The sequence below is a fragment of the Brachyhypopomus gauderio genome, chromosome 8 (assembly GCF_052324685.1).
Source record: "Brachyhypopomus gauderio isolate BG-103 chromosome 8, BGAUD_0.2, whole genome shotgun sequence".
In the NCBI taxonomy this organism is placed as follows: domain Eukaryota; kingdom Metazoa; phylum Chordata; class Actinopteri; order Gymnotiformes; family Hypopomidae; genus Brachyhypopomus; species Brachyhypopomus gauderio.
The window spans coordinates 12,200,783-12,228,774 of record NC_135218.1 but is presented as its reverse complement, the minus strand read 5'-3'; the positions used below and the strand labels follow the sequence as shown (position 1 = coordinate 12,228,774).

The 27,992-nt window shown below is 38.7% G+C and overlaps 1 protein-coding gene and 1 pseudogene across 7 annotated transcripts; both read right to left on the bottom strand.

Moving 5' to 3' along the window:
• Positions 1 to 433: 433 nt before the first annotated feature.
• On the bottom strand, positions 434 to 18,234 carry LOC143521520 (sodium- and chloride-dependent GABA transporter 2-like). 6 transcript variants are annotated; one of them, XM_077014447.1, is made up of 15 exons: positions 18,145 to 18,234; positions 12,025 to 12,224; positions 11,610 to 11,744; positions 10,634 to 10,774; positions 10,440 to 10,527; positions 10,209 to 10,341; positions 9,969 to 10,103; positions 9,571 to 9,674; positions 9,149 to 9,273; positions 8,930 to 9,042; positions 8,680 to 8,817; positions 8,346 to 8,448; positions 5,121 to 5,221; positions 4,867 to 5,037; positions 434 to 4,660 (listed from the first exon to the last, which is right to left on the bottom strand). In XM_077014447.1, exons 2-15 carry the CDS (start codon positions 12,218 to 12,220, stop codon positions 4,592 to 4,594), a joined length of 1,752 nt encoding a protein of 583 aa, XP_076870562.1. In that variant the 5' UTR covers positions 12,221 to 12,224; positions 18,145 to 18,234; the 3' UTR covers positions 434 to 4,591. The 6 variants fall into 6 exon arrangements, with proteins under 6 accessions (XP_076870562.1, XP_076870560.1, XP_076870559.1 ...); XM_077014445.1 differs by lacking the exon at positions 18,145 to 18,234 and adding an exon at positions 13,850 to 13,980; XM_077014444.1 differs by lacking the exon at positions 18,145 to 18,234 and adding an exon at positions 13,836 to 13,956.
• A 2,321-nt stretch (positions 18,235 to 20,555) lies between these two features.
• On the bottom strand, positions 20,556 to 26,705 carry LOC143521519 (sodium- and chloride-dependent GABA transporter 2-like; annotated as a pseudogene). The gene is made up of 14 exons (XR_013132791.1): positions 26,209 to 26,705; positions 25,811 to 25,945; positions 25,392 to 25,532; positions 25,198 to 25,285; positions 24,967 to 25,099; positions 24,736 to 24,870; positions 24,312 to 24,415; positions 23,942 to 24,066; positions 23,740 to 23,852; positions 23,477 to 23,614; positions 23,138 to 23,240; positions 22,861 to 22,961; positions 22,600 to 22,770; positions 20,556 to 22,407 (listed from the first exon to the last, which is right to left on the bottom strand). The product of XR_013132791.1 is annotated as a sodium- and chloride-dependent GABA transporter 2-like (transcript).
• Between the last annotated feature and the right edge of the window lie 1,287 nt (positions 26,706 to 27,992).

Here is a 27,992-nt window from a genome sequence, read left to right as displayed (position 1 = left end):
TCACTCAGGTAGCTATAAACAATTCCTCTTCATCAATCAAGAAAATATATTTTTTTTATTATGTTGATAAAAACATATCCATTTTGCATTTTATTATAAATGTATTACTTGTAATTGAGCAATCCTAAAAATTTTCACATTTCACTTGACTATACAATTGAGAAGTGTTTGACCTGGTCTGTTTGAGAAACCTCAAAATCATCATCATATGCTATCCCACTTATACAACAAAAATCCCTTATACTGCAACACTTTTGTTTTAATACTTTTTTCAAGTTATGTACTGATTCTCAGGAGACTATATCTTCTTTGAAGTATTGAGACACTGGAAAGAACAGTAAATGTCACAGTATGCAGAACCATCAAGCTAAACTGCAAGAGTGAGAAATCAAAACCAGGTCTCTGCGCACATTAATTTGAATCCACAAATGGATCCACTCGGACCTACAAATGGAAGTTTATTTTCAGTTTCATTACAGGATTGAAAATATTACAGAATGAAAAACCAGCAGACACCCAAATAAGAGGAGTTTAAAAATACAGGAGATGGGTTTCCACAGCATTCTTAGTCGTATTATAGAATGGGAGACCAAGAGGCTGGTCTAAACTGGCTCATATGTCAGAAAACAGTGTTTGTAGGTAGAAGAGATTTTAAGTGCACTAACTGGAGATCAGAAGAAAAAGAAATAAAACAAAAACAGAAATTAGATTAATGGAGCACATTTGTGGACCAGAAAACACAAATAATTACAACATTTTGTAGCATTTTAAAGGGGAAGGGGAGAGGGCCATTATGGTTGGAGATAGGTGGAGACAGGGTGGAGCAGTACTGCCCCTCTAGTCAGTACTCTAGTCAAAAAAATCCTCCATAGTCCTAAAAGTAATTTCATTAAGACAAACTTCTGAAGTGTCAGACCGGAGTTCTTTTAAAACAACTATGATCTATATAGTTACACTAATGACTAGTTATTTTTAAGCGCAGAGGTGTCAATTCCAGGTTCAGAAAGTAAAAGTCCTCACCAGGATTTTGCTCAAGCTTGCTAGATTTTCTAATTAGTGCAATCCAGGTAAAATTATTGGAATCAACACAATCCAGGAAGCCTGAGCAAAATTTAGTTTAAACGGATCATAACAGTGGATTAATGATTACCTTAGGTACTTTAGGTCTCTTGCATGACTGACTTTCACACAAAGAAATGCCATGTCAGAGCAAACAACTGTCTCTGCCCATGACCACATCTCCCACCAGCACATTCCCTTCTCCATCCCCCAGTGTCACTTCCCTTATCCTCTTGATTTCTTCAATCAAAAATCTTCAATTGCTAAATCTAATTTCTTTATTGTATTTAAGGCTTTTACAATGAATATACTCTGGTCATATTCATAAGGTTGAAGAATAAATCAATACAACATCTACATAGTTTCTAAGCAGGTGCTATTAGCCTCTTGAAGAAAATCATTCTTGAGTCTAACCACGGAGATATTCATTCCACTTCCCCTGTCTTGGCAAAATAATTAAGTAGCTTAATTCAGTTAAATTCTCAGTGATCATGATTTCTATCACCATGACTGCAGAACATGGTTGGCAATGTTTTGGCTATAAATACTGCTATACTGGGAACTTTGTTCCTGGATACAGCATGGCTTGGAAACATTTCTCAATTTTGGGCCCTTCACTATTAAACTTGTACATGCTCCTCAAACATTTCCTTCCATCATAATGTAGAAGTCACATACATCTAATCACTGTCAGTTTGACTACACAGAGAAAAGTGACCATTTTCTGCAATTAATCAAAAACAGATTATTGTATCTGAAAATTAAACAGAACAACAGATAAAGACAGGGCCTTTATATTCCTTTCTCTCAAGGCCAAAAACTCACAAAATGTCACAAAATGTGTATAGCTTCAAGAACATCACAAACGTCTGAAAATTACTATCAGCTCCATAACCTCAAAAGGTGAATAGCCTTCACTGACGACAGGAAGAACCTTGCACTTGGTTTAATTTCGGATACACTGGATTATGAGGCTCTCTAATCTGGCCTACCCTAGAGCTTTCTTATAAAGTTCAGAATTTCTGAGCAATTAAGTCATCATTGGTTACTAGTATTTTAAGAACCATTTAATAATCCCCATTATCATTATTTCTACTGCCACTTACTGCCACAATCATTGATGGAGTTATTATTTCATTCAGATAAACTCATCATTTGCATTGCAACTGTAAATAATATTTTTCAGTAAAAGGACCCCAAGGGAAAAACTGGAGTGAAATTAATATACAACAATATTGCTGCCAAGTTACAGTTCTTGTTGGACTCTGGCTCTTGTGAAATACAGACGATATGTTTGTGCATTAAACTAGTTTGCTTAAGATAATTTGAATTATCCCATTTTCATGCTCAGATTACATTTTCTCTCTAAACTCTGCAGCAGATGTCCGACCAGGAGCAAAAAAAAATCAGTAGTGTACATCCATGCATTAGTCACTGGAAGCATATTGGTAGACCATGGTAGACAATGGTAGACCATATATGGTCTACCATGCATGAAACTAAAAAGCCTAGTTTTGCTGGACCACCAATTCCTGCACTAAAGCATTAAAAAACAACAACAAAAACAAATCCATGTTATCTGAAATGCCTGGAAATCACAGAAGGAAACAAAATTTAAATGCTTTAACTGGACTCTAATCTGCTGCAAAATATGCAAAAATTACTCCACTTTTTACTATGTAATTGTTAGTCACAGCTCACAATGTTAAACATTAAACATTGAGTCCTTTAGACTCTAATGACACTACAACACACCAAAATAAAACCATAACCTACCTAACAAACAAAGCTGACTAATTTGTTCTAGTAATGTTTTACCAAGACAGTATTCAAGTTTGACATAGTGTACAGAAAACATTAACCTTTCCCACTCTTCCATGGGGAAAAAAATGCACAAACAACGAAGAACTGAAATAGTTTTTAGCATTTTCACAGTGTTAACAACATCCTAACTGGCCAAGATGTATATTATAGACTTGAGGTACGAGGTGACCTGTCAAACCAGTTCAATACGACGTATTTGCTTTGACATGGATTTGATCCAATGCTAAAAGAATATTAATCAATGGTAGTAAACTTCCAGATCACTTCAGAACATGACAAACATGTGTCCATCCTGGAGAACACGGAGCAGCAAAACCAGACTGACCGGTCCAAAACAGTCATCTGACCACCACTCATCTACTAATGTGCATTTCAGCAATGGAGAGGTAGTCAGTCTCTCATAAAATACCCTAACGTTACCTTTAGAAGTTTAAATCGTAATCATCACAGTGTGTGCTTTCACTCACTGCTCTTGATCACAAAATCCTCACTGAAATGTTAAAATGTGACCTGCTGGCTAATGCTTTGATTGCTAATAGATTAAAAGTGTGACTAGGTATATTGCTACACAGCACACTACATGTAGAACACAGGCATAGTCACATAGCTAGCTAGTCAAGTAAACAACATAAATGGTACAGCCAATAAGCCAGGTGTGGCTGAAATGCAGCCTGTTAACATTACATGTTAATCAGCAGTCACTTCTAAACCATTTCTAAGCCTACATTTTTAGTGATTTTATAAATCATGACATCTGACAATCACCACACACAATTTAAAAGGAAAACAGCTGTGCTGTGATTTTGGCAATACTACAGTTGCATGTAAAATGATCACTTGGAGTGACAGTTTAAAGCAATGGAATATCTAGCTTATCCTATCCATCTCACAGAACAGTAAAAATTATCAAATGAAAACTGTATATTTAAACAAAGGAGCAAAAATACAGATTTTAGTTATTGGTCCTTAGCAACACACGCACAGCTCATTCAGTCTATACCAGCTGCCCTACAGACCGTGTTGCTCCACTAACGTTTGTACAAAAAGCCTGTAGATTTGCCATTAGGTGCTTTTTGGAAAAAAAAAAATCACTAAATCTAGTGACAAAAGACCCTAAGGAGACAACACTGGCTACGTGCAGAAAATGCATACACGTAACAAAGTATATATGGACTGTATTTATAATTACCAACTCGTGTATTTATAATTCCAAACTCAACCCTTCCTTTAACTTTAGTAATAATCATACTCCAAGTAAGGACATATACCCACATGAAATAGCACAACCTTAGCTTTACTTTCTTCAAAACATCTTAGAGGTGGCTTGGCTGATTGATATATCCCTGGAGTTACTGTTTGCTAGCTGAAATGTGTTTAGCTAGGTTTTTTGTGAATGTGTTTGGATCATCATGCATGAATTACTGTACCCTGTGCTGCTATGAGAAGAGCACAAAGCAGCTTGAAATATTTCCATTCTTAACAGTCTTTCATCTTGAGCTCTATGGTAAGATTGATAATTTAATACTTAGAGCAGTAATAACTTCATCACTCGTTCCATGTGTTCCACAACAGCCATTACAGTTCAGTGGAAGGCTGACGTAAATGTGGGCTTCTTGGGATATCTATCATTGACATAACTGTTATCCTATGTGATTCTTGAATGTCCTTGCTGATGTTTAGAGACATACAGCCTCTACATGTTTTAGTTTCACAGCATTTCCCTTTGTCTTATAGTCAAAGGAAGGTCACTTGATGGGGTACAAAGAACACATAATCTCTAAGGAGGCAAAAGATTACAAGTTACAATCATTACAACATTCAGTTGTTGTAAATAATTCAAATTAATATCACAAGTACGATTGTTTCATTTTAAGTATTCACAAATGTCAGATGGAATTAGTGCCATTTTAGTTTTGTACATTCTTGGGCAAGTATGATTAAGCATTTACCATATACCATCTGCCATTCTGGAAGAGAACATACCTGTTTGAGTGAACCACTGGATGTGAGGAGGGCGTAGACCATCCAAAGGGGAACCAATAGGGTTGAAGAGAGAGTGAACCACCAACCAATAGCATAGCCCCACCAGGGGTAATCATACGTGTTGTTAAACTTCAGAGGAGTGAATTTGACCAGAGAGAAGATAAATGTAGCCTAAAGATAGAGAAAAATGCATGTTCAATTCTGGAATACATTAGTTAATAAACAAAATATCAAAGAGTCTTAGTTTCACGCACTGTGCAGACCGCAGGTGTAATGTATTTCCAACAGTACTGTGTTATGGTCCAGGGACGATACCCAATCATGTCCACAATATTTTCATACAGACGATGAGAACCTAAGAGCAATGGATACACCATCATGATTTAATGTTTATTATGTCAAACTCACAAACACTCCCACACTGTCTACTATATACAGTACATAATTCACAACATCCATGTTCACAACCACATAATAACCTACTTAAGAGATATATATATATATATATATATATATATATATATTAGAGAAGCTATAACACTGACCTTCCTTTAAGCTAGTTGAGAATCTGGAGCATTACAATTGTTGGTTCGATTAAACTCACAAAATGGCCAGAAAAAGACAACTTTCAATTGAAACTCGACAGTCTATTCTTGTTCTGAGAAATGATGGCTATTCCATGCGAGACATTGCCAAGAAACTGAAGATTTCCTACAATGGTGTGTACTACTCCCTTCAGAGGAGAGCACAGACAGGCTCTAACGAGAGTAGAAGGAGAAGTGGAAGGCCCCGCTGCACAACTGAGCAAGAAGACAAGTACTTTAGAGTCTCAAGTTTGAGAAATCGACGCCTCACAGGTCCTCAACTGGCAGCTTCATTAAATAGTACCCGCAAAACGCCAGTGTCAACGTCTACAGTGAAGAGGCGACTCCGGGATGCTGGCCTTCAGGGCAGAGTGGCAAAGAAAAAGCCATATCTGAGACTGGCTAATAAAAGAAAAAGATTAATATGGGCAAAAGAACACAGACATTGGACAGAAGAAGATTGGAAAAAAAGTGTTATGTACAGACGAATCAAAGTTTGAGGTGTTTGGATCACACAGACGAACATTTGTGAGACGCAGAACAACTGAAAAGATGCTGGAAGAGTGCCTGACATTTACATTTACATTTATGGCATTTAGCAGACACCATCTGTCAAACATGGTGAAGGTAATGTGATGGTCTGGGGTTGCTCTGGTGCTGGTAAAGTGGGAGATTTGTACAAGGTTAAAAGGATTTTGAATAAGGAAGGCTATCACTCCATTTTGCAACACCATGCCATACCCTGTGGACAGCGCTTGATTGGAGCCAATTTCATCCTGCAACAGGACAATGACCCAAAGCACACCTCCAAATTATGCACAAACTATTTAGAGAAGAAGCAGGCAGCTGGTGTTTTATCGGTAATGGGAGTGGCCAGCGCAGTCACCAGATCTCAAACCCATTGAGCTGTTGTGGGAGCAGCTTGACTGTATGGTACGAAAAAAGTGCCCATCAACCCAATCAAACTTGTGGGAGCGGCTTCAGGAAGCATGGGGTGAAATTTCTCCAGATTACCTCAGCAAATTAACAGCTAGAATGCCTGCAATGCTGTAATTGCTGCTAAGGGAGCATTATTTGACGAAAGCAAAGTTTAAAGTAGAAAATTATTTCAAATAAATAAAAAAAAAACATTCTAAACATTTCTACCTTGTCAATGTCTGGACTATATTTTTATTCATTTTGCAACTCATTTGATAAATAAAAGTATGAGATTTCAGGGAAAACACAAAATGGTCTAGGTGACCCCAAACGTTTGAACGGTAGTGTATATATATATATATATATATATATATATATATATATATATATATATATATATATATATATACACACACACACACACATACATACACACACATACACACACAAACAGTGAATCCCCGCTTAATGACAGGGTTAGAGACAGAAAAGTTTGTCGTAAAGCATTTTTCGTTGTTAAGCGTGACCCTAGATTTAGATACGCTTTGATCGTAAATACAGTATAGACAAAAACTAACAATGTTCTCGAGCATGCGTACAGCGTGAGAAAGAGCGATCACGTTGCCGAGATGGGCTGCGGTGGAGGCTGCGCTGTCTCAACTTATCGTACACAACACTCCACAACACTCCACTGTGCGGTTACTGCTTCTCCGTGCACCACGCGAAATAAAAAAAAAGTCAGTCGTAACTCCGGTCCGTCGTTAAGCAGGGGGTCACACATACACACTATATTGCCAAAAGTATTCGCTCACCCATCCAAATAATCGGAATCAGGTGTCCCTCTCACTTCCATGGCCATAGGCGTATAAAATGAAGCACCTAGGCATGCAGACTGTTTTTACAAACATTTGTGAAAGACTGGGTTGCTTAGTGAATTCCAGCGTGGTACTGTTATAGGATGCCACTTGTGCAACAAATCCAGTCATGAAATCTCCTCGCTCCTAAATATTCCACAGTCAAGGAAAGGGTTTCCATGGTTGAGAAGCTGCATCCAAGCCACACATCACCAAGTGTAATGCAAAGCGTTGGATGCAGTGGTGTAAAGTACACCGCCACTGGACTAGAGCAGTCGAGGTGTGTTCTCTGGAGAGACGAATCACGCTTCTCCATTTGGCAATCTGAAGCATGAGTCTGGTTTTGGGGGTTGACGGGAGAACAATACTTGTCTGACTGCATTGGGACAAGTGTAACATTTGGTGGAGGGGCAATAATGGTGTGGGGTTGTTTTTCAGGAACTGGGCTTGGCCCTTTAGTTCCAGTGAAAGGAACTCTGAATGCTTAAGCATACCAAGACATTTTGAATGATTCCATGCACCTAACTTTGTGGGAACAGTTTGGAGCTGGTCCCTTCCTCTTCAAACATGGCTGTGCACCAGTGCACAAAGCAAGGACCATAAAGACATGGATGGTAGAGTCTGGCGTGCATGAACTTGACTGGCCTTCACAGAGTCCTGACCTCAACCCAATAGAACACCTTTGGGATGAATTAGAGCGGAGACTGAGAGCCAGGCCTTCTCGTCCATCATCAGTATGTGACCTCACATATGTGGTTTTGGAAGAATTGTAAAATATCTCCATAAACACACTCCTAAACCTTGTGGACAGCTTTCCCAGAAGAGATGAAGCTGTCCCTTCTGCAAAGGGTGGACCAACATCATATTGAACCCTATGGATTAGGAATGGGATGTCACTTAAGCTCATATGAGAGTCGAGGAAGGGGAGCGAGTGCTTTTGGCAATATAGTGTGTGTATATGTATATGCTTTTCACCACTGCACACATATATGCATGTATGCATGTATGTATATTCACACACACACACACACACACACACACACACACACACACACACACACACACACACACACACACACACACACACACACACACACACAGTATACTCATTTGGAGTACTCACCATACACCCATCCTACACACACTGACTGTAGAATGGCAAATAGTAGGAGGGTCATCCCACTGCAAGCATAATAATCAAACAACTGGAAGATGTACAAGCCGCCCTGCAGAACAAAAGCAACATTCATAGAAAACATTCAGAGAAAAGAGCTACTGGAAAAGAACAAGTGTTTAAATAATGTTCATGTTATAAATTATGGAAAATTAAATTTTTCCCACTCATCCCCAGAAAACCACCAGATGACTTCTCTTGGTCAGCCAGGCCATGTGTTCAATAATGATCACTGCAATAGTAGATGACATGGCTCAGGGTGGAGCAGTTTAAGCATAATCACCTCTGTAACCATCACCAGGCCGATGAAGAAGCTAACAGCACAGATGAGGAGGAGGAAGAGCTTGCGGCGGTGACCCAGGAGGAAGAAGGAGGGGTACATGTCGGTTATGGCCGTCATCAGCGACTCCAAACCCACAAACTGGAAAGGGAACAGAGAAAAGCTCAAGTAAATTTACAGTCAAATCACTTGCCTAATATAGTTAAGGCAATGGATTATGGGTAGTGATGAATATTCTTTCCTCCAGGCTGACCTCACTATCCAAGCCCAGCAGAATGATCATAAGGAAGAAACAAACGGCCCACAGTTGGGGAACAGGCATCATTGCTACCGCTTTGGGATATGCAATGAAGGCCAATCCTGGACCTGTGAAAGCAATCAAGAAAGTTTGTAAGGATAACATACTCTTCAACTTTTAAAAAGTATGTAGAAGTGTAGTGCTGTAAACAGTATGTGTGAAAGGTCTAGTCACCTGACTCTGCCACAGTTGAGATGTCTGTTCTCTGCTCATAGGCCATGAAGCCCAGCACAGAGAAGATAGCAAAGCCAGCCACAAAGCTGGTGCCACTGTTCAATAGGCAGAGATACACACAGTCTCTGCAAAGACAAGATCCAACATGCCATTATCTCTGCTATGTTTTCCATTTATCAATATTTCCTTCACTCATAGTCATAGTACATGGTTAGGATATCCATTGAAGAAACATTTGAACCTAATTAAAATATGGTAAAAGCTTAAATTTGGAAACTAATGTCAATTTGATCTTAGGCATCCAAAGCCTCTGCATAAAAAATATCAACCAGTCAACATATAAATTATACTAATAATAAGAATCCATATCACAATTACTGTAAGCATAAGTATATTGAGATTTATGAGCTTAGCTTGCTCACTTGTAGCAGTTGTTGTTGTACTTGTTGTAGCTTCCCAGAGCAGTGAGACACCCAATGCAGAGAGCGTAAGAGTAGAAAATCTGTGTTCCAGCATCCATCCACACCTACATGGCAAAAGAGAAAGAACACTGGCAGACAATTCACCAAGTGTCTGAGATACAAGCAAAGACAAACAATCAAATAACATGCAAGTATAAACATACAGGTGAAATCCATACCATCCTTGTGCACAGAAAGTAAAACATGAAGACACTTCGAAACCACAGTTTTATCAAAAGCATTGCCATGAAAAGTTACCAGCTGACAATAAAAAAAGGATGCTATATTTTTGCTACCCAGGATGGATAGGTATCACTAAAATATGAATTATTTTAAGTGTCACATTCTGTTAGTTCTACCTGTGGGTCTGCAAGGCGTGTAGGATCTGGATAGAGGTAGAAAATGATCCCATTTACAGCTCCAGGTAATGTGAGTCCACGCACCAAGAGCACCACCAACATCACATAAGGAAAAGTAGCAGTGAAATAGACCACCTGAGAATGAAAGAATGAAGAGCCAAAGTGTCAAATGCAATGAAAACTCATCCTTGAGTTTGTAAATCCACCACTAAGATCTTCTGAGTCTCATGTTTCTCCCACCTTGCCTGTAGACTTCACTCCCTTCCACACACAGAAGTAGCAGATGATCCAGGCCAGCAGGAGACACAGAGCCAGCTCCCACCTCACGCTGCCCAACTCATTCACATTACCTGTGATATTTAGCACTCTCCTCCTGGAGAACAAACACCACGTTTGGACTAGTGAATTCCTTCTTGGAGGATGGAATGTAACAATAATAATTTTATCATAATTACAACACAAATGACTCACTCCCAGAATTCCTTGACAGGTGAAGTTGCATTCTGTGGTATGCTGAAGTTGCTTAAATTGTACACCCTGTCAAACTCAACACACGTTTCTGTGAAGGAAAAATGAGAGGTAAACATTTAGGTGTTCACTCTACAATACATTTAAACAAAATAGTTTTGACATGACTCATAAGGGGTAAATATGAATTAAAATACCCGTGTTCCACTGGTTACTGCAGCTAGCCCATGGCAGCTCCGCACTGAAGGAGGAAAAGAGATAGAAGAAAGCCCAGGCCAGAATAATAATGTAGTAGATGCTGGAATACAGCACAACTACCTGATTCCCGTAGCCCAATCCTGGGAAAGAGGGAAAAAAAGAAGAAGTTAGAAAATTTGTGTTGGAATTCATTTTTCTCTCTCACACACACCCATCCACCCGCATTTGACATTTCTGCTACAGAGTGCTGATTGGTTGGGCAGCTGACACTGGAGTAGTGGAAATGTGTCCTACTGCACCAAAATTTGCTTGCTGTTGAAGGAAAATATTCCCTCCCATATTTCTATTTTTGGCGTAATACATCTATTTACTTAACTACAAAGTTAAAGGAAGAGCCTGGTCAAATGTTGAAAAAGCTTTTACATTTTTCATCATTTAACTTAATTCACTGTGCACTCACTCACAGGCACTTTTAGGTTCTGACAAACTCAGAAAACATTAGTGTGGTCATTCTTTCAAAAAGAACCTCTAGATTTAGTATGAAATCTCAGAATCACATACAGGCCACTAGGTGTCAGTATAATGGCAGTTTCAAAACGTGAAAAATATCACTGGGAAAATGTCTCATTGCTCCTATAATATCACATTCTTTACCATATTTGTTTGCTAACCAAGCATATTCCATGTTTATTGTTAGTTGTACTGCAGATACATTAGAAAGACTTGTGTGGGATTCATTTTTTTGTTATGCTTTGAAAGACACATTCCAAAAGCTGTTGTTAGAAAATATACAGTACATTTTTTTCTGGATTAGAGTTATGTAAGTCCTCAGGGCATATATGTACCCAACACAGTGAAATTAAAACCCTCTGTAACTGTGTACTGTATTGCAGCTTGTTACTTTTTAGTTTTTTTTCACATTTAAAATGAGTGCCACGACACTCTTCTTCTCCAGAGTCATCATTAAGGATTCACCTTCAAAGAGAGGGCAGATCTTCCTCCAGCAGGTGATGCTTCCCTGGCTGGTGTACTGACCCAACGATGTCTCCAAGAGAAAGAGTGGAATTCCACAGGCAATCAGGAAGACAACATAAGGAATGAAAAATACCCCTGAAGGAAAAAGTCACAATTTTAGAACTGTTAATGGCCAAAATAATTTAGGACCAATTTTTTTATGCTGACAGCAGTGCAGTGCATTGATACCCCTAAAGAAAAAAAGGTGCTTTATCACTTTTTAACTTTATCACTTTTTGATTAAATAAATTAGTTTGATTCATGGTGTTTAGCTATGTATGAATAGGGTTTAAACCTAAAAGCACATGACTTTCTGTTTCTAGAATGTCTGAATACTACTGAAATTAAATGCCATGTTCATTCTTTGTTCACTCACCTCCTCCATTCTTGTAGCACAGGTACGGGAACCTCCACACATTTCCTAGACCGATGATTTGTCCAGCAACAGCCAAGAGAAATTCCACTTTACTTGACCACTGGCCCCTCTCCTGAGATTGAAGCTTTGCATTATCTCTTCCTGACTCTGGATAAGACAATTTAAACTGCATCTCTGGGTCAAAATTTACCGCCATATCACTGCAAAGAGGCAAAATGTTCTTAGGCATCTGCATAAATGTAACTACACAGAGGTACAACTAAAAGCTCGAAAACAGAGTAAACAGAACAGGAATCACAACAACTGCAGTTCAATGTCACGGAGTCGTCTTTAAGAATAAAGTTATTCAAAGTTTAAGTGCACACAGTAAAGTTCCAGGTTTAATATTAACTCGGGGGTTCTGCAGTAATTCCCAGTATACTGGTAATTAAACTATGATCCAAATTTGTCTATGTACACACTCCTCATTTAAGTACATTAAATGAAGCAATCCTTGACAGCAACAACATTAAAGCAGACAGCGCCTTGTTGATTTACACAAGGTCTCTGAAGAAAACATGTTTGACCTTAGACCTGAATGTTTCCACAAAATGATCTTTTAATTCAAAGGGTGAATTTAATAGCACACATTGCATAGCAACCATGTGTAAATCTTACAACCAGCCATACACTTGCCTAGTGTTTTTTTTTTACTCCCTCCAAACAACTTTATACTATATTAATCCTATAGTGCTACAGAGGACATATTCAGTGGACAAAGTGTGTACTGTCTAAACAGTGTACTACAAACAAACAGTATTACCGCAGTACCATATTACATTTTTTATGCAATCAGGACACAAAACATTAGCCTGAAAAATCCTTAACCCCTCTAGAACTGGACCAAACCAACAGATCTAGAAATTATACAGGGACATCAATAGCATTTGTCCTGATACCAGCACAGTTGTCATGATAACTGTACAAAATATTGCTTGCCATATTATTAACCATTAGTTTAACTATTAAGCATTTTACTTTTTAAGTGTATTTCAAGTCAGATTTTTTCTTCAATTATTAAATCAAGCACTTTTTTTACATATGAATGAACAGGAACTGATTAAACCTTTATGGAATACAGTCCCTGATTTGACATTTCGGGTTGTAGTATAAACCATACATCGCATACTGATTAAACTACTGTCATGCAAATGAATTTGAACTTATATACCGACATTTTATACCTCGGTTTTTTTCTCAGGTTTATACTGCTGTGCTAACAAAAAATAAAAATAAGTAAAACAAAACGTTTAACGTTACTTTTGAACATGCTGCTAAAAACATTAATACATGCACTTGCTAGTCGAGTCTATGAATGATTAAAGACAAGCATATGGGTCAAACGTAGTGAATGAATGTAATCAGCCTATATTACCATTAACCATTAATAAAAAAAACTCACAATTCAGGTAATGAGTAAGCGAACAGCCCCTATGGAGTACAGGAAGAAACACATGAAGTAACGACGCCTTCCGTGTGCCCTTTGGCCTACATTCATCTGCTGAGAATGAGACACAAAACACTGGGCTGTTCTGTTTGCTGGCTTACCCGGTACAAACGACGAGGCTTAGAAAACTCAACCTAAATGTCCTCCGAACGTCTCCGTGGACTTATTTGTCATATAGCGTTACATGCAGAATTGCGAAACAACGACAAAAATAGTGTGACTATAAAGGGAACGCAATAAATATTGCCGGCTACTTGGTGAAGGCTGTTAAAGAAGTTAAACAAGCAGTTCTCAAAAGTTTGCCGGCTATATAGTGCGTACATACTTAGTCGTACATACTGTTATTGTCCTTAGTACGTTTATACTCTTGTCAATCGCATCCCTCTGAGCACGCAAATTAGCCGTCCATAAACAAATTAGAGCATGTAGTCACATGTGTCCATATAAGGCGGTGTGCGCGTGTAGGCGCGCGTATCTGTATATGTAACAGAAGGCGGAGCTTACAGGCAGTCGCTGTGTATAAGTGAATAATCTTACAACTTCGCCAAAAATTGCTCCAAGCAGAACCAAAGCAGTGCGAGATAAAGCAAAATTTATTACCTGTAACTTTAAATGGGTTACTACACTAAATTGGTAGGACTAATTAAATGTATATGTAAAATAAAAAAACTCACTATATCAATGGTTGATACCTCTACACCACAGGCATATGAACAATTTTGAATCTGGGTGGTTGGGTCGGGGGTGTATTATTTTTCTGTGCTCTTTTCTGGTGACTATTGAGAGCATCATTTATTTTTCAATTGGTAACAAATACAGTATAATACCCAGGAGCATGATGGTCCTGTGTAGTATTTTAGCTGGTCCCAGTACTGAACTGTTCTGGACATTTTTTTTGGATTTTGGATGTTGTTCCTGAGATCTGCTGGAGCCACTCTCCCAGTTTAGGTGCCAGAGCTCCTAGTTCTCCATTTACCATGGGAACCACTGTTGCCTTCGCCTTCCACATCTTTTGCAGTTATTAAATGTTTTTGTGTTGTTGTTGTTCCTGATGTTGCTATCTGTGTTTGATAGGTTAACCATAGGTTAGCCATCAGGCCCATAGGATCTTAACTTGGTCATTTCTATTTCAGTTTTTTATGCCAATGGTATATCTGATTAGTGGGAGACTGTGGGTATTGATAACCCTCATTCTCATTCAGCTGACTTCTCAGGACTGTCTCACTCGTTGTAGGTATCTAGATGTAGCTGCTTTCCTTGTGACCTCTTCATGATTCATATTGGCCTGTGGGATTCCAAAGTACTTGTAGATGCCCTCAACATCTGCTACGTCACTTTATGGTAGCATGATCCATTCTGGTCTAGCTACCTTATCTCTCCCTGTAACCATCTGTCCACACTTATCCAGTCTGAATGACTCAATGACTTCACTTCTGACATACAGTCTGATGTATGGCTGATGTACAGCTTCTATAGCTGGTAGCTGTAGCCACTCTTGGAGATGATTTCACTGATGGCCTTCACGCTTATGCAGAAAAGTACCAAGGACAGGGCAGCTCTTTAAAACCCCTCACTTGATGGTGATGCATGCTATTGGTCTGAAGGCAGTGGCAGACTATTGACTGTTAGTTGGATAGAACTGCACCTTTCAGTTCAGTGTTCTTCAGGATCAGAACTGTCTGGCCTTCAGTTAAACATAAAGGGTTGGGTCCATCTGTGAGCAACTGGTTAGTTTCCATTGCCAGATGTTTATGGAGTGCAGTTTCTTCAGCAGGTATTGACCATATACCCTATTTTGCCAAAATTATTTGCTCGTCTGCCTTTGCACACATATGAACTTGATTGACATCCTCTTCTTAATTCATAAGGTTTAATATGATGTCAGCCTACCATTTGCAGCAACAACAGCTTAAACTCTTCTGGGCAGACATTCCACAAGGTTTAGGAGTGCCAAACCCAGACTCACTGGATTGTCAGACAGAGAAGTGTGATTCTAGAGCCCAGTGTCGGCATGCTTTACACCGCAACATCCGTAACTTTGCCTTGCACTCTGTGATGTAAGGTTTGGATGCAATTGCTCAACCATGGGAACTCACTCTATCAGCACTGTTCTTGTGCCACATGATCTGATCTTGTGCCCACTCTGATCCTTTTCTGTCATTTCACGTGGCCTAACACATTGTGGCTAAGTAGCTGTTGCTCCACTTTGATATAATACCACCGACAGTTGACAATGGAATATTTATTAGCTAGGAAATTTCATGACTGGACAAATTGCATGGGTAGCATTCTATCATGGAACTGTTTTGATTCTGTATGTGTTGACAGCTAACAGCAACAGATGAACCATTTTATTTAAAGCAATTAGCAACTTACACAAGTACTTTGTAGTCTCTATCAAACACATATCTTCATATGAGAAAATATGTCTAGAATACTCCCAGGCATAAGCCATACAGTGGAAAATAATACAGAACATTTAATGTCAGAAATATCAGTAAGTTATTCATTTTACACTACTTTGTCTTTTAGACCAGGAGTATGAATTAATAATTATATAATTTCTAAATATGACTATTACACAGGCCACCTGCTTCTGCATTTTATTGCAAGTACAATGGTTAAATTCCCCCACACTCTTAATAAAATGTACACCCTAAATATGTGTCATAACTGCAATAAACAATATTGTGAGTAAAATGAGTACAAACTCACATTTTACAACAGTAACAAACCAAAATTGAAAATGTCAGCAAAATGTAATGAGGTTTATTATGAATAATAGGCACCACAATGGCAGTAACAACCCCCAACCATAATTACAGTTTAGTGATTTTGGAAATCCTGTTGGAGCTAGAGGCAGATGCCACAATATACAAACAATTACTAATGAACCCATTAACCCATATGTATTGTTTTAAAGCGTTAGATGTCTATGTAGTTGCTGGGGCTTCCCTGCTATGTTTAATTTCTCTATACAGAGCGCACCGACAACAAATCATCAATATCGTTCTGCCACTCGAACTATATCTGCTGACCACCTGAGGGCGGGAGGTTTCCGTTATATTGGGGGATTGCGCGAGGCGCGAAGGGGGCTTTAGACTTGAATTTGTGGCTTTCGTAGCACAGTCGAGTCGTAACGTTTGTTAGTCCACAGTCCTTCTTTGTTCTTAGCCGCTATTTTTCTATATTACTGTTTATAACACGGAACCTCTGGCTTGACTTTGCTCTGCAGTAAACAGCTGTGTAAATATTCATGCTGTTTTCATTGTCGGGTGTCTGTTTTTACTCCCACTAGGTTGTCTTTTGAGAACAGGCTAGCATGTGCACGCACCTACACTGCACCACGTAAACTTGTGCACACTGGTTACACACATTAGGAAATAGTGTGGGGTGCCATCACTAACTACCTGGCCAATGTAGCTTCCTTGTTTGCGTCAGGGTTAAGTTAGACTAATAACATTTCAGACGAGGGAAGTGCATTTTTGTTTGTTTTTCTTTGCTTGAGCACCGTTTGGCCACTGACCCGTATTTGACAGTGTTCACTTTGTGCATTTTTGTGTCTGTTGTATTGTTGCCATGCTTATGTGTACACCTTTACATTTGTACATACTTGCACATATATGAAAATGTTCTGGTTAATTTGTGTGTTTATTGGTTCTGCTCTGTCACCTTAGACACAAGCTTAGACACAAGATTTTGACAGGAACGCAACATAAAAATACAATTAAAAAATTTAAAATAAAACACAAATGTCCAACTAAACAGCACATACCATGTTAACTCATAGCTACACTCGGCAACACTTGAATTACGTATAAAGTATTTCTGATTCTGATTCTGATAACGATGAAGGTCGAGCTGATTCCATTGCGTGAAATAAAAAAAGAGCCTTTATGATGGATCTGTCACAAGTTGAATATGCAAGTAATCTTTCTAGCCTTTTCCTGTTTACTGTTCAAATGTTCCTTTTTTATACTTTTATACTTAAGGTAATCTATTTGTGCTTAATATTATCAGTATTATGTGTATGTTTATACTATTTCAGAATAGTACGTTCAATGATGTACCTTTCCCCTAGTGTTTATTTGGCCATTTAAAAACATTACTTGTACTACAGCTGTGCTTCTATGTATTCTCTCTTCACCACTTCTGTGTCCTCACCACCTGTCCTGTGTTCCTTGAGCCAGTCTTCCCTACAGGTACGCTGGTTACTTTTCATTGGTTTGGTTTCAGGTAGTCAAAGTTAAGTCCATGTATTAGTAATTCATATAATTAGTAATTCAATCTATGCTAAATTTCCCAGTGTGGGACTATTAAAGGATTATCTTATCTTGTAAACAGCATTCACAAGTTTGCAGATTTATTGTCCTAATAAGCCTTGCTTTGTAGTTTCTTTGACCTGTGCTTTGTACTGTCCTTATATTTGTTTGTCTCAGTTAAATAAACACAACTGGATTACAGACATGGCTTTGAGTCAAGACTATTGACTATTGACTAAAAGACTAAAAGACTGCACTGGCTAAATCCAGTCAAATGCATGAAGTACTCAGAATGTTAGCAAATCAGGGGGAGCAACTCTGCAATTATAAGCATCAACTCTAAATAGTCAAAGTGACCTTGTGGTAGCTCACCTCTGCTCTTTGTCAGGAACCTGCTTAGCCAGTCCTACCTCCTCAAAGGCACATTACTGGCAGCTTAAGACCTCAAACCTAGACCTTAAATCTCTCAATCCCTGAAAAATATGATGGTGCACCGCACCAGGCACCACGGATGAGTTAGCTTCTGGTACTACAGCACTCATAAATAGACATTACGATGCACATGCACCTAGCTCACATTTACCCTTTAGAGGGTGACCTCGGATCAGAGAGGACACTCGAGAAGCTAAGAGACAACTTTCATTGGTCATTTATAGAGGCTAAAGTAAGGTCATTCAAGTTGCTGTATGGCCACCAGCCCCAGGGGCTCCTGGCCGTGGCAAGAAAAGGCCTGGGAATACAAGCCCTCTCCATTCAAAAGGATAACAAAGTACATAAAAACCATGCAAGTGTGGTTCACAAAGCTCACCCCAACTGTGAAAGATAACATGGATGAGACCCAGCATGCACAGGATGCAGCAAACAACTGTCCCCATGAGTTGGGAGACAGGTGTCACTTTTAGTCTCTTTGTTAAACTGCAAATTCCTGGTGAGATGGCAAGGACCATACACTGTTATGTAGTGGGTTATGTAGTGGGTTAGACTCATAAACTGCTACATGCAACAACCAGGTGCACCAGCAACCCAGCTGTCACACATTAATCTGCTCAAATCTTGGATTGAGCCCTTGCTCCTACTCTGCCTTTGCTGACCAAGAACTCCCCCTCCATGGGCCTCACTATACACCAGGGAAGAACTCACCCCCAAGAAAAAACATTGCAGATGTTTTCTTGCTCGAGCCAGATAATAGATGAAAAAGCTCCAAAGAAGAGACAGACTTCCAAACTGCAGCCCACTCAAGTGTGAGAACTTACCCATTTTATTCTACTTCTAGCCACAGTAGCAGACATTACTTATTTAGCAAAATATGTCAGGCTGACTTTATCACAGAGCATTGTGGTAAACACCGTACTAAACCTGATAGAATAGCTAGCTAGCAAACACAGGCAAGCCATGGAGGTATTTCATACTATTTAAAAGTAATTTTACTTTATTTACTGTATTTATTCTATTAATCAGTGGTGTAGAGTTATATGGGAGCAGGGAGACTAGGTGTGTTGCCACTAACCTGGAACATACCCCATATTTTTACAGCTTAATGTTGGCAGGTATGAATGTGCTGATTACAATTGTGCTGTGAAGTATGGATTAATGTTTTCACCTGAAAATCAGCTAGTAAAAACAGCAACCAACAACACAATATAATAACCAATAAAATAAATCCTCTGAAAGACACTGCACATCATTGAGACAGCCAGCAAATTTTCAAGATGCTTTAATTTTGAGAGGAGTAAAATTTTGCAGCTTTACAGGTTAGTTTGTTTGCCAGATATTTTTCTGAGAAAACAAAAACCATATAAAATGATTAAATATAAAAGGAAAAAACACAAACAGAATAGCAAACATTTAATGTGTGCATGAAACCTATTGTGGAAGCAGAATATGTTCCAAAGATAAGCTCCAAATATTGATAACTATTAATGACATTGGTTATAGTCTGAACCAGTTAGGTCTGCTTCCGTCCTGTTTTTGCCCATGAGCAGGTTAAGCATTGTTTACATGCAACTTGACATGTGCACAGATGGAGATGTTTCAACATCTAAAATATTAAATAACTTCACATGTAAACCATTAATCAGGGTCTGCAACAAGCTCCAAAACACCAAGAGAGTTCAGTAAAATTGTAAAATCAAGTAATAGGATTTAAAAGCTTAAAACGGTGAAAATTAGTTCCCCATTAAACAATGACTAGAATTTCATTTATAATCATCATTATAATCAAGAACAAAGTTCTTCAAATTATCTTATTTAATTATCTTATTTATATTTATAACCAACATTATAGCTGACTGTTCATATTTGAGATTAATTTCAAAATATTCAAATGTACAGAATGATGGTCAGTGATGGAGAGTGCCCATCCTTAACTCGATGAATATTGACAACACTGTATTTTATTGAGGGAGATTGTTAAGAAAAATGTAGTTTATCATGGTCAATTAACTGTCAACCTTTTAGTTAATTAGCATATATAAAGTATAATAGACTTTAGTATAAGAGGAGCTATTTTCTATTTATACTATTTTTTTCTCTTATACTCATGTCAGTCGCTATTACATACAATTAGGATTTACAGCATACTCTTTCAGGACTCTTTCAGGACTCATGACCGTCTATGAATCTTTAGTGTTATGCTGTGTTACGTTTTATTTTTCGGAACTAGCTAGCATTTACAGTATAAAATGGTTTAGTATATCAGTATGGTTAACAAACACAAAGAATAACACAACAAGATATTAACAGACAATGCAATAAGAGATGAGGAGATGAGGTTTCCAAACGCATTCACTAAAACTGTTTTATTACAGAACACCAATGGACTTGGTCTACAACTGGCACATTTATTTGGAAACTGAAACATTTGGTATTTGTGCACATAGAAGAGATTTTTGTTGTGAAATAAAATGTAAAAAACAAATGAAACACACATTTGTACCCCAGAAAACACAAATAATTATAACAATTCTTCAATGCATTGAGGGCTGTTTTGATTAATATACTAATATTCATACAGTTTATGAATAAATCTTATAAAATCAGTGAACAAGATTTGTACATATTGTACAAAATTTATGTACACAGTTTAAGCAGCTGCTCCTCAGCTCTGCTGAAGTAAATCAGCCAATCGAACCAGCCAATCACATGGCAGTAATTCAATGCATTTAAGCATGTAGGCATGGCCAAGAGGATCTGCTACAGTTCAAACCGAGCATCAGAATGGGGAAGAAAGGTTATTTAAGTGACTTTGAACGTGGCATGGTTGTTGGTGCCAGACGGGCTGGTCTGAATATTTCAGAAACTGCTGATCTACTGGGATTTCCGCACACAATCATCTCAAGGGTATACAGAGAATGTTCTGAGAAAGAGATAATATTCAGTGAGTGCCATTTCTGTGGGAATTATATGAGGTGATCTGTCAAACCAGTTAAATATGAAGTATTTGCTTTGACATGGATTTGATTCAATGACATGCTAAAATAATATTAATCAATGGTAGCAAACTACCAGATCACTCCAAATACGTGTCCGCCTCCATCCACAGCGGCAGTATTTCATGTTGTCTTGTTGTTGCGTTGTGTTCGTCCCTCAGGTGGGTGGGGCTTACTATAATCCCCAGCACCTGAGGGTCATTTGTCCGTCTATATATGTCTTGTCTTTGTACCAGTTGACAGCTGGTTATCGTTTCCTTAATTTGGAGTACATCACAGGTTTTGTGTTGTGCACTGTCTCTATTAAATTCCTCCTTTTTCCCCTGTGACTGGTGTGATCGCTTCCTTTTTATTTTGCACTCCTTGCCCATTACAGTGTGATTTCACTCATTGCTCTTGACCACAGTGTCCTCACTGAGATGTTAAAATGTGACTACCTGGCTAATGCTTGGCTTGCTAATGGATTAAAATGTGACTAGATTGATATAGCCAACTACACATAGAACATGTGCTGAGTCATGCAGCTAACTGGTGAAGTAACAACATAATGGTTGAAAAATACAGCCAATATGCAAAGTGTGACTGAAATGCTGCCTGTTAACATTATATGTTAATCACTTCCAAACCATTTCTAAGCCTCTGTTCTGCACTGCTACATTTTTTAAACAAATTTTGTAATCAAGACTTAATGACATCTTCTGACAATCATCACACACATAATTTAAACGGACAACAGCTGTTCTGAGATTTTGACCATATTTACATGTAAAAAGATCACTTAGAACTCACCTCTGCAAAATGACGTGTGTATCACCAAATGACAGGAGTGGGTTGGCCCATGCGTGTGTATCACCAAATGTCCCTGGTGTCACTCACTGTTGTTAGCAGTTGTTTGCTAAACTGAAATGTGTTTATCTATATTTCTTGTGCATGAATGTTTGATTAATACTTTTCAGCACACCTTCCATCATCACCCGTTCCACTTGTATTCTGTGTCAAAGTGTGTTACCACAACAACCCTGACAGTTCAGTGGAAGACTGATGTAAATGCGGGCTTCTTGGGATATCTGTGGTTGACGTAACTGTGATCCGATGTGCTTCTTGGATGTCCTTGCTGATGTTTAGAAATGTACAGCCTCTACAGCTTTTCTCTTTTTATTGATGTCGAAGGAAGGTCACTCGATGGGGTGCACAGAACATGTAATCTCTAAAAGAAGTAACATATTTCAAGTTGAAACATACAATTTCTATAAATAATTCAATTTATAAGATCACAAGAACAATTGTTTCAAGGTAGATAAAGATTGCAATGTTTTAATTTTTGTTTTGTACATTCCTTGGCAAGTGTGATTAAGAAAGGCATTTACCATACCATCTGCCATTCTGGGAGGAAACAAACCTGTTTGAGTGAACCACTGGATGTGAGGAGGGCGTAGACCATCCAAAGGGGAACCAATAGGGTTGAAGAGAGTGTGAACCACCAACCAATAGCATAGCCCCACCAGGGATATTCAAATTTGTTGTTAAACTTCAGAGGAGTGAATTTGACCAGAGAGAAGATAAATGTAGCCTAAAGATAGAGAAAATGCATGTTATACATGGAATACATTAGTAGTTGATAAAAAATATATCAAAGCGTCTTAGTTTCATAGATACACACTGTGCAGACCGCAGGTGTAATGTATTTCCAACAGTACTGTGTTATGGTCCAGGGACGATACCCAATCATGTCCACAATATTTTCATACAGACGATGAGAACCTAAGAGCAATGAATACACCATCATGATTTAATGTTTATTTGCCCAAAATAGACATCAAACTCACAAACAACACTCCCACATTACCACACCATTTACCATATACATAATTCATGATATACCTGTTCACAAACACATAACCTACTCAATATGTGTATATATCATATGGAGTACTCACCATACACCCATCCTACACACACTGACTGTAGAATGGCAAATAGTAGGAGGGTCATCCCACTGCAAGTATAGTAATCAAACAACTGGAAGATGTACAAGCCGCCCTGCAGAACAAAAGCAACATTCATAGAAAACATTCAGAGAAAAGAGCTATTGGAAAAGAACAAGTGTTTCAGAAATGCCAAGTTCATGTTATAAATTATGGAAGCTTAAATTTTTCCCACTCATCCCCAGTAAACCACCAAATGACTTCTCTTGGTCAGCCAGGCCATGTGTTCAATAATGATCACTGCAATAGTAGATGACTTGACTGAGGGTGGAGCAGGTTAAGCATCATCACCTCTGTAACCATCACCAGGCCGATGAAGAAGCTCACAGCACAGATGAGGAGGAGGAAGAGCTTGCGGCGGTGCCCCAGGAGGAAGAAGGAGGGGTACATGTCGGTTATGGCCGTCATCAGCGACTCCAAACCCACAAACTGAAAAGGGAACAGAAATAAATACATGTGAATTTACAGTCAGATAATTTGCTTAATACAATAAAATTATATAAAGATAAACTGTAGTTTGTCATAAACTTTTCACTGGATTTTATCGTGCTGACCTCACTGTCCAGGCCAAGTAGAATGATCATAACAAAGAAACAAATGGCCCATAGCTGAGGAATAGGCATCATTGCAACTGCTCTAGGGTAAGCAATGAAAGCCAACCCTGGACCTGTAAAACAATAACACCAACATGTTTATGAATGACTACATTCAGTAATATTAAGAAGAATAAACAACATGGTTGAAAGGTCTAGTCACCTGACTCTACCACAGTTGAGATGTCTGTTCTCTGCTCATAGGCCATGAAGCCCAGCACAGAGAAGATGGCAAAGCCAGCCACAAAGCTGGTGCCACTGTTCAGCAGGCAGAGATACACACAGTCTCTGCAAAGTAGCGATCCAGCATGCCATTATCTCTGCTATGTTTTCCATTTATCAATATTTCCTTCACTCTTAGGATATGGTTAGGATGTGATTAGGATAACCATTGAAGAAACATTTGAATATTGGAACCAAAAATAAGAAATATTATCAACCAGGCAACATATAAATTATACAAATAATAAGAGTCCATATCACAATTACTGTAAGCATAAGTATATTGAGATTTATGAGCTTAGCTTGCTCACTTGTAGCAGTTGTTGTTGTACTTGTTGTAGCTTCCCAGAGCAGTGAGGCACCCAACACACAGAGCGTAAGAATAGAAAATCTGTGTTCCAGCATCCATCCACACCTACATGGCAACACAGAAAGAACTGTCACTGGCAGACAATTCACCAAGTGTCTGACTGAGAAAGAAGCAAAGAGAAAAAATCAAACAACAACAAAAATCTTAGTATAAACTGAGTATAAAGCTGACATTCATATCACCCTTTGGCACAAAAAGTAAAATGCAAAGACACTTACACACCACAGTTTCAAACAACAAAAGCATTGCCAGGAAAAATTAACAGCGGACAATAAAAAAGAATACGCTATATTTTTTACCACTCAGGACGGGTTGGTATCACTAAAATATGAATTATTTTAAGTGTCACATTCTGTTAGTTCTACCTGTGGGTCTGCGAGGCGTGTAGGATCTGGATAAAGATAGAAAATGATCCCATTTACAGCTCCAGGTAATGTGAGTCCACGCACCAAGAGCACCACCAATATCACATAAGGAAAAGTAGCAGTGAAATAGACCACCTGAGAATGAAAGAATGAAGAGCCAAAGTGTCAAATGCAATGAAAACTCATCCTTGAGTTTGTAAATCCACCACTAAGATCTTCTGAGTCTCCCACCTTGCCTGTAGACTTCACTCCCTTCCACACACAGAAGTAGCAGATGATCCAGGCCAGCAGGAGACACAGAGCCAGCTCCCACCTCACGCTGCCCAACTCATTCACATTACCTGTGATATTTAGCACTCTCCTCCTGGAGAACAAACACCACGTTTGGACTAGTGAATGCCTTCTTGGAGGATGGAATGTAATGATAATAATTTTATCATAATTACAACACAAATGACTCACTCCCAGAATTCCTTGACAGGTGAAGTTGCATTCTGTGGTATGCTGAAGTTGCTTAAATTGTACACCCTGTCAAACTCAACACACGTTTCTGTGAAGGAGAAACGAGAGGTAAACATTTAGGTGTTCACTCTACAATACATTTAAACAAAATCATTTTGACATGACTCATAAGGGGTAAATATGAATTAAAATACCCGTGTTCCACTGGTTACTGCAGCTAGCCCATGGCAGCTCCGCACTGAAGGAGGAAAAGAGATAGAAGAAAGCCCAGGCCAGAATAATAATGTAGTAGATGCTGCAATACAGTAGAACTACCTGATTCCCGTAGCCCAATCCTGGGGAGGAGGGGAAAAAGAATTCTAACATAGATTTTTGAGCTTCATCTTTTTCTCACACCCACCCACATCTGGCATTTCTGCTACTGAGTGCTGATTGGTTGGGCAACTGACACTGTAGTGGAGTAGTGGAATGGTGTCCTACTGCCCAAAACCTGCTTGCTGTTAGAAAAAAAGGAATTATGCTTGGTAGCTTTTACTTTGCATTTAGAATGACTGCTGGGACACTAAGACCTTTTTTGACACTCCAGAGTCATCTTTGAACATTAAGGATTCACCTTCAAAGAGAGGGCAGATCTTCCTCCAGCAGGTGATGCTTCCCTGGCTGGTGTACTGGCCCAACGATGTCTCCAAGAGAAAGAGTGGAATTCCACAGGCAATCAGGAAGACAACATAAGGAATGAAAAATACCCCTAAAGGAAAAAGTCACAATTTTAGAACTGTTAATGACCAAAATAATTTAGGACCAATTTTTAATGCTGAAAGCAGTGCAGTGCATTGATACCCCTAAAGAAAAATCACTTTTTAACTTTATCACTTTTTGATAAAATCGTTTGATTCATGGTGTTTAGCTATGTATGAATAGAGTTTAAACCTAAAAGCACATGACTTTCTGTTTCTAGAATGTCTGAATACCACTGAAACAAACTGCCATGTTCATTCTCTGTTCACTCACCTCCTCCATTCTTGTAGCACAGGTACGGGAACCTCCACACATTTCCTAGACCGATGATTTGTCCAGCAACAGCCAAGAGAAATTCCACTTTACTTGACCACTGGCCCCTCTCCTGAGATTGAAGCTTTGCATTATTTCTTCGTGACTCTGGATAAGGTAATTTAAACTGCATCTCTAGTTCATAATTTACTGCCATATCACTGCAAAGAATGTTTTATGGCATCTGCATAAATGTTACTACACAGAAGTACAACTAAAAGCCAAAGCCAGAGTAAAATAGAGCAGGAATCCCACCGACTGCAGTACATGTAGTCACTGAGTCAGAAAAAGGTTATTCCCAGTTTAAACGCACACAGTAAAACTCCAGGTTTAAAATTAACTCAGGAGTTCTGCAGGAATTTACACTGCACAACACTACACTAATTATACTAATTCAACTATGATCTCGATGAAGGGCTGGACTGGTAATCTGGTGTACCGGGCATTTGCCCGGTGGGCCGACAGTCCTCAGGGGCCGATGGATTTTTTTCTTCCCTTTTTTTTCTAAGAGACCGGCCCACAATTTAGAGGGGGCAGCCCATTGGCACATCTTCAATATAGACAGTGGACTGAACCAATCAGGATTTAGGACGAAATGGCCCCACCCTTTCTCTGCGTGGTCCGCTGTAACTCCCGCTACGTTCAGTGTTGAGCGCGTTGTTAAAGGAGAGCATAGTTGCCAGGTTCGCGGTTTTCACGCCAAATTGGGCTTGTTTGAAACTCCTTCCGCGGGTAAAAATTCTGGGGTCGCGGGGTGCGGTTTTTTGGTCTACGTTTGAGTTGGGCCACCGCGGGAGTTACAAGTTAACACTAAGAATCGATGTCGATATAATACTTAATTGGTCCTATGGGAGGTAGATCCTGCCAATATTAAAACTGAAATGAAAACACTAAAATGAAAATCAAAATACCGTTTTGCCATTTCTTTTTCCATACATGTGTGAAAATATTATGACAAAATTAAAAATAAAATGAAATCACGTAATTTGCAATTTAATGTTTCACTCGAGCACGGGTCATAAGTGACAAAAATGAAATTAAAATAAAAAAGGAGGATTGGCGCTACCTGCTGGTGGTTTTCTTTTTCATTTTCCACTTTTCATTTTCATTTTCCACTTTTCTTTTTCGTTTTCAACTTCGCCAACATGCAAATACATGTAAATTAACAGTAGGCGGAGCTACAACTACAGAACCTCCTTTTTCAAGCAGGTTCTGAGCTCATTAGCAAATGAAGTTCTAACGATTGTTAATCAGTCTCTGCAATTGGGTGAATTCCCTAAAATTTTTAAATTGCAGTTTAACTGCAATGGTTAAACCACTATTAAAGAACAGAAATCTTGATCCCACAATTCTTAATAATTATCAACCTATATCTAACCTTTCCTTTCTTAGCAAAATAATTGAAAAAGTAGTGTCAATCCAGTTGAATGACTATGTCAAAGTAAATCAAATAAATGACACTTTTCAGTCTGGTTTCAGAGCTCTCCACAGCACTGAAACAGCCCTAGATAAGGTAGTAAATGACTAGAGATTGAATAAGGATGCAGGCAAACTCTCAGTACTTTTTCTGCTAGATTTAAGCACCGCTTTTGACACCGTTGATCATGAAATACTTCTTGATCGACTACAGAGCTGGGTAGGCCTTAGTGGCTTAGTCTTAGACTGGTTTAGATCATACCTAACTGGGCGTGATTACTATGCAGCATTAGGTACCTCTTCCTCCACACGTCAAAAAATAACTTGTG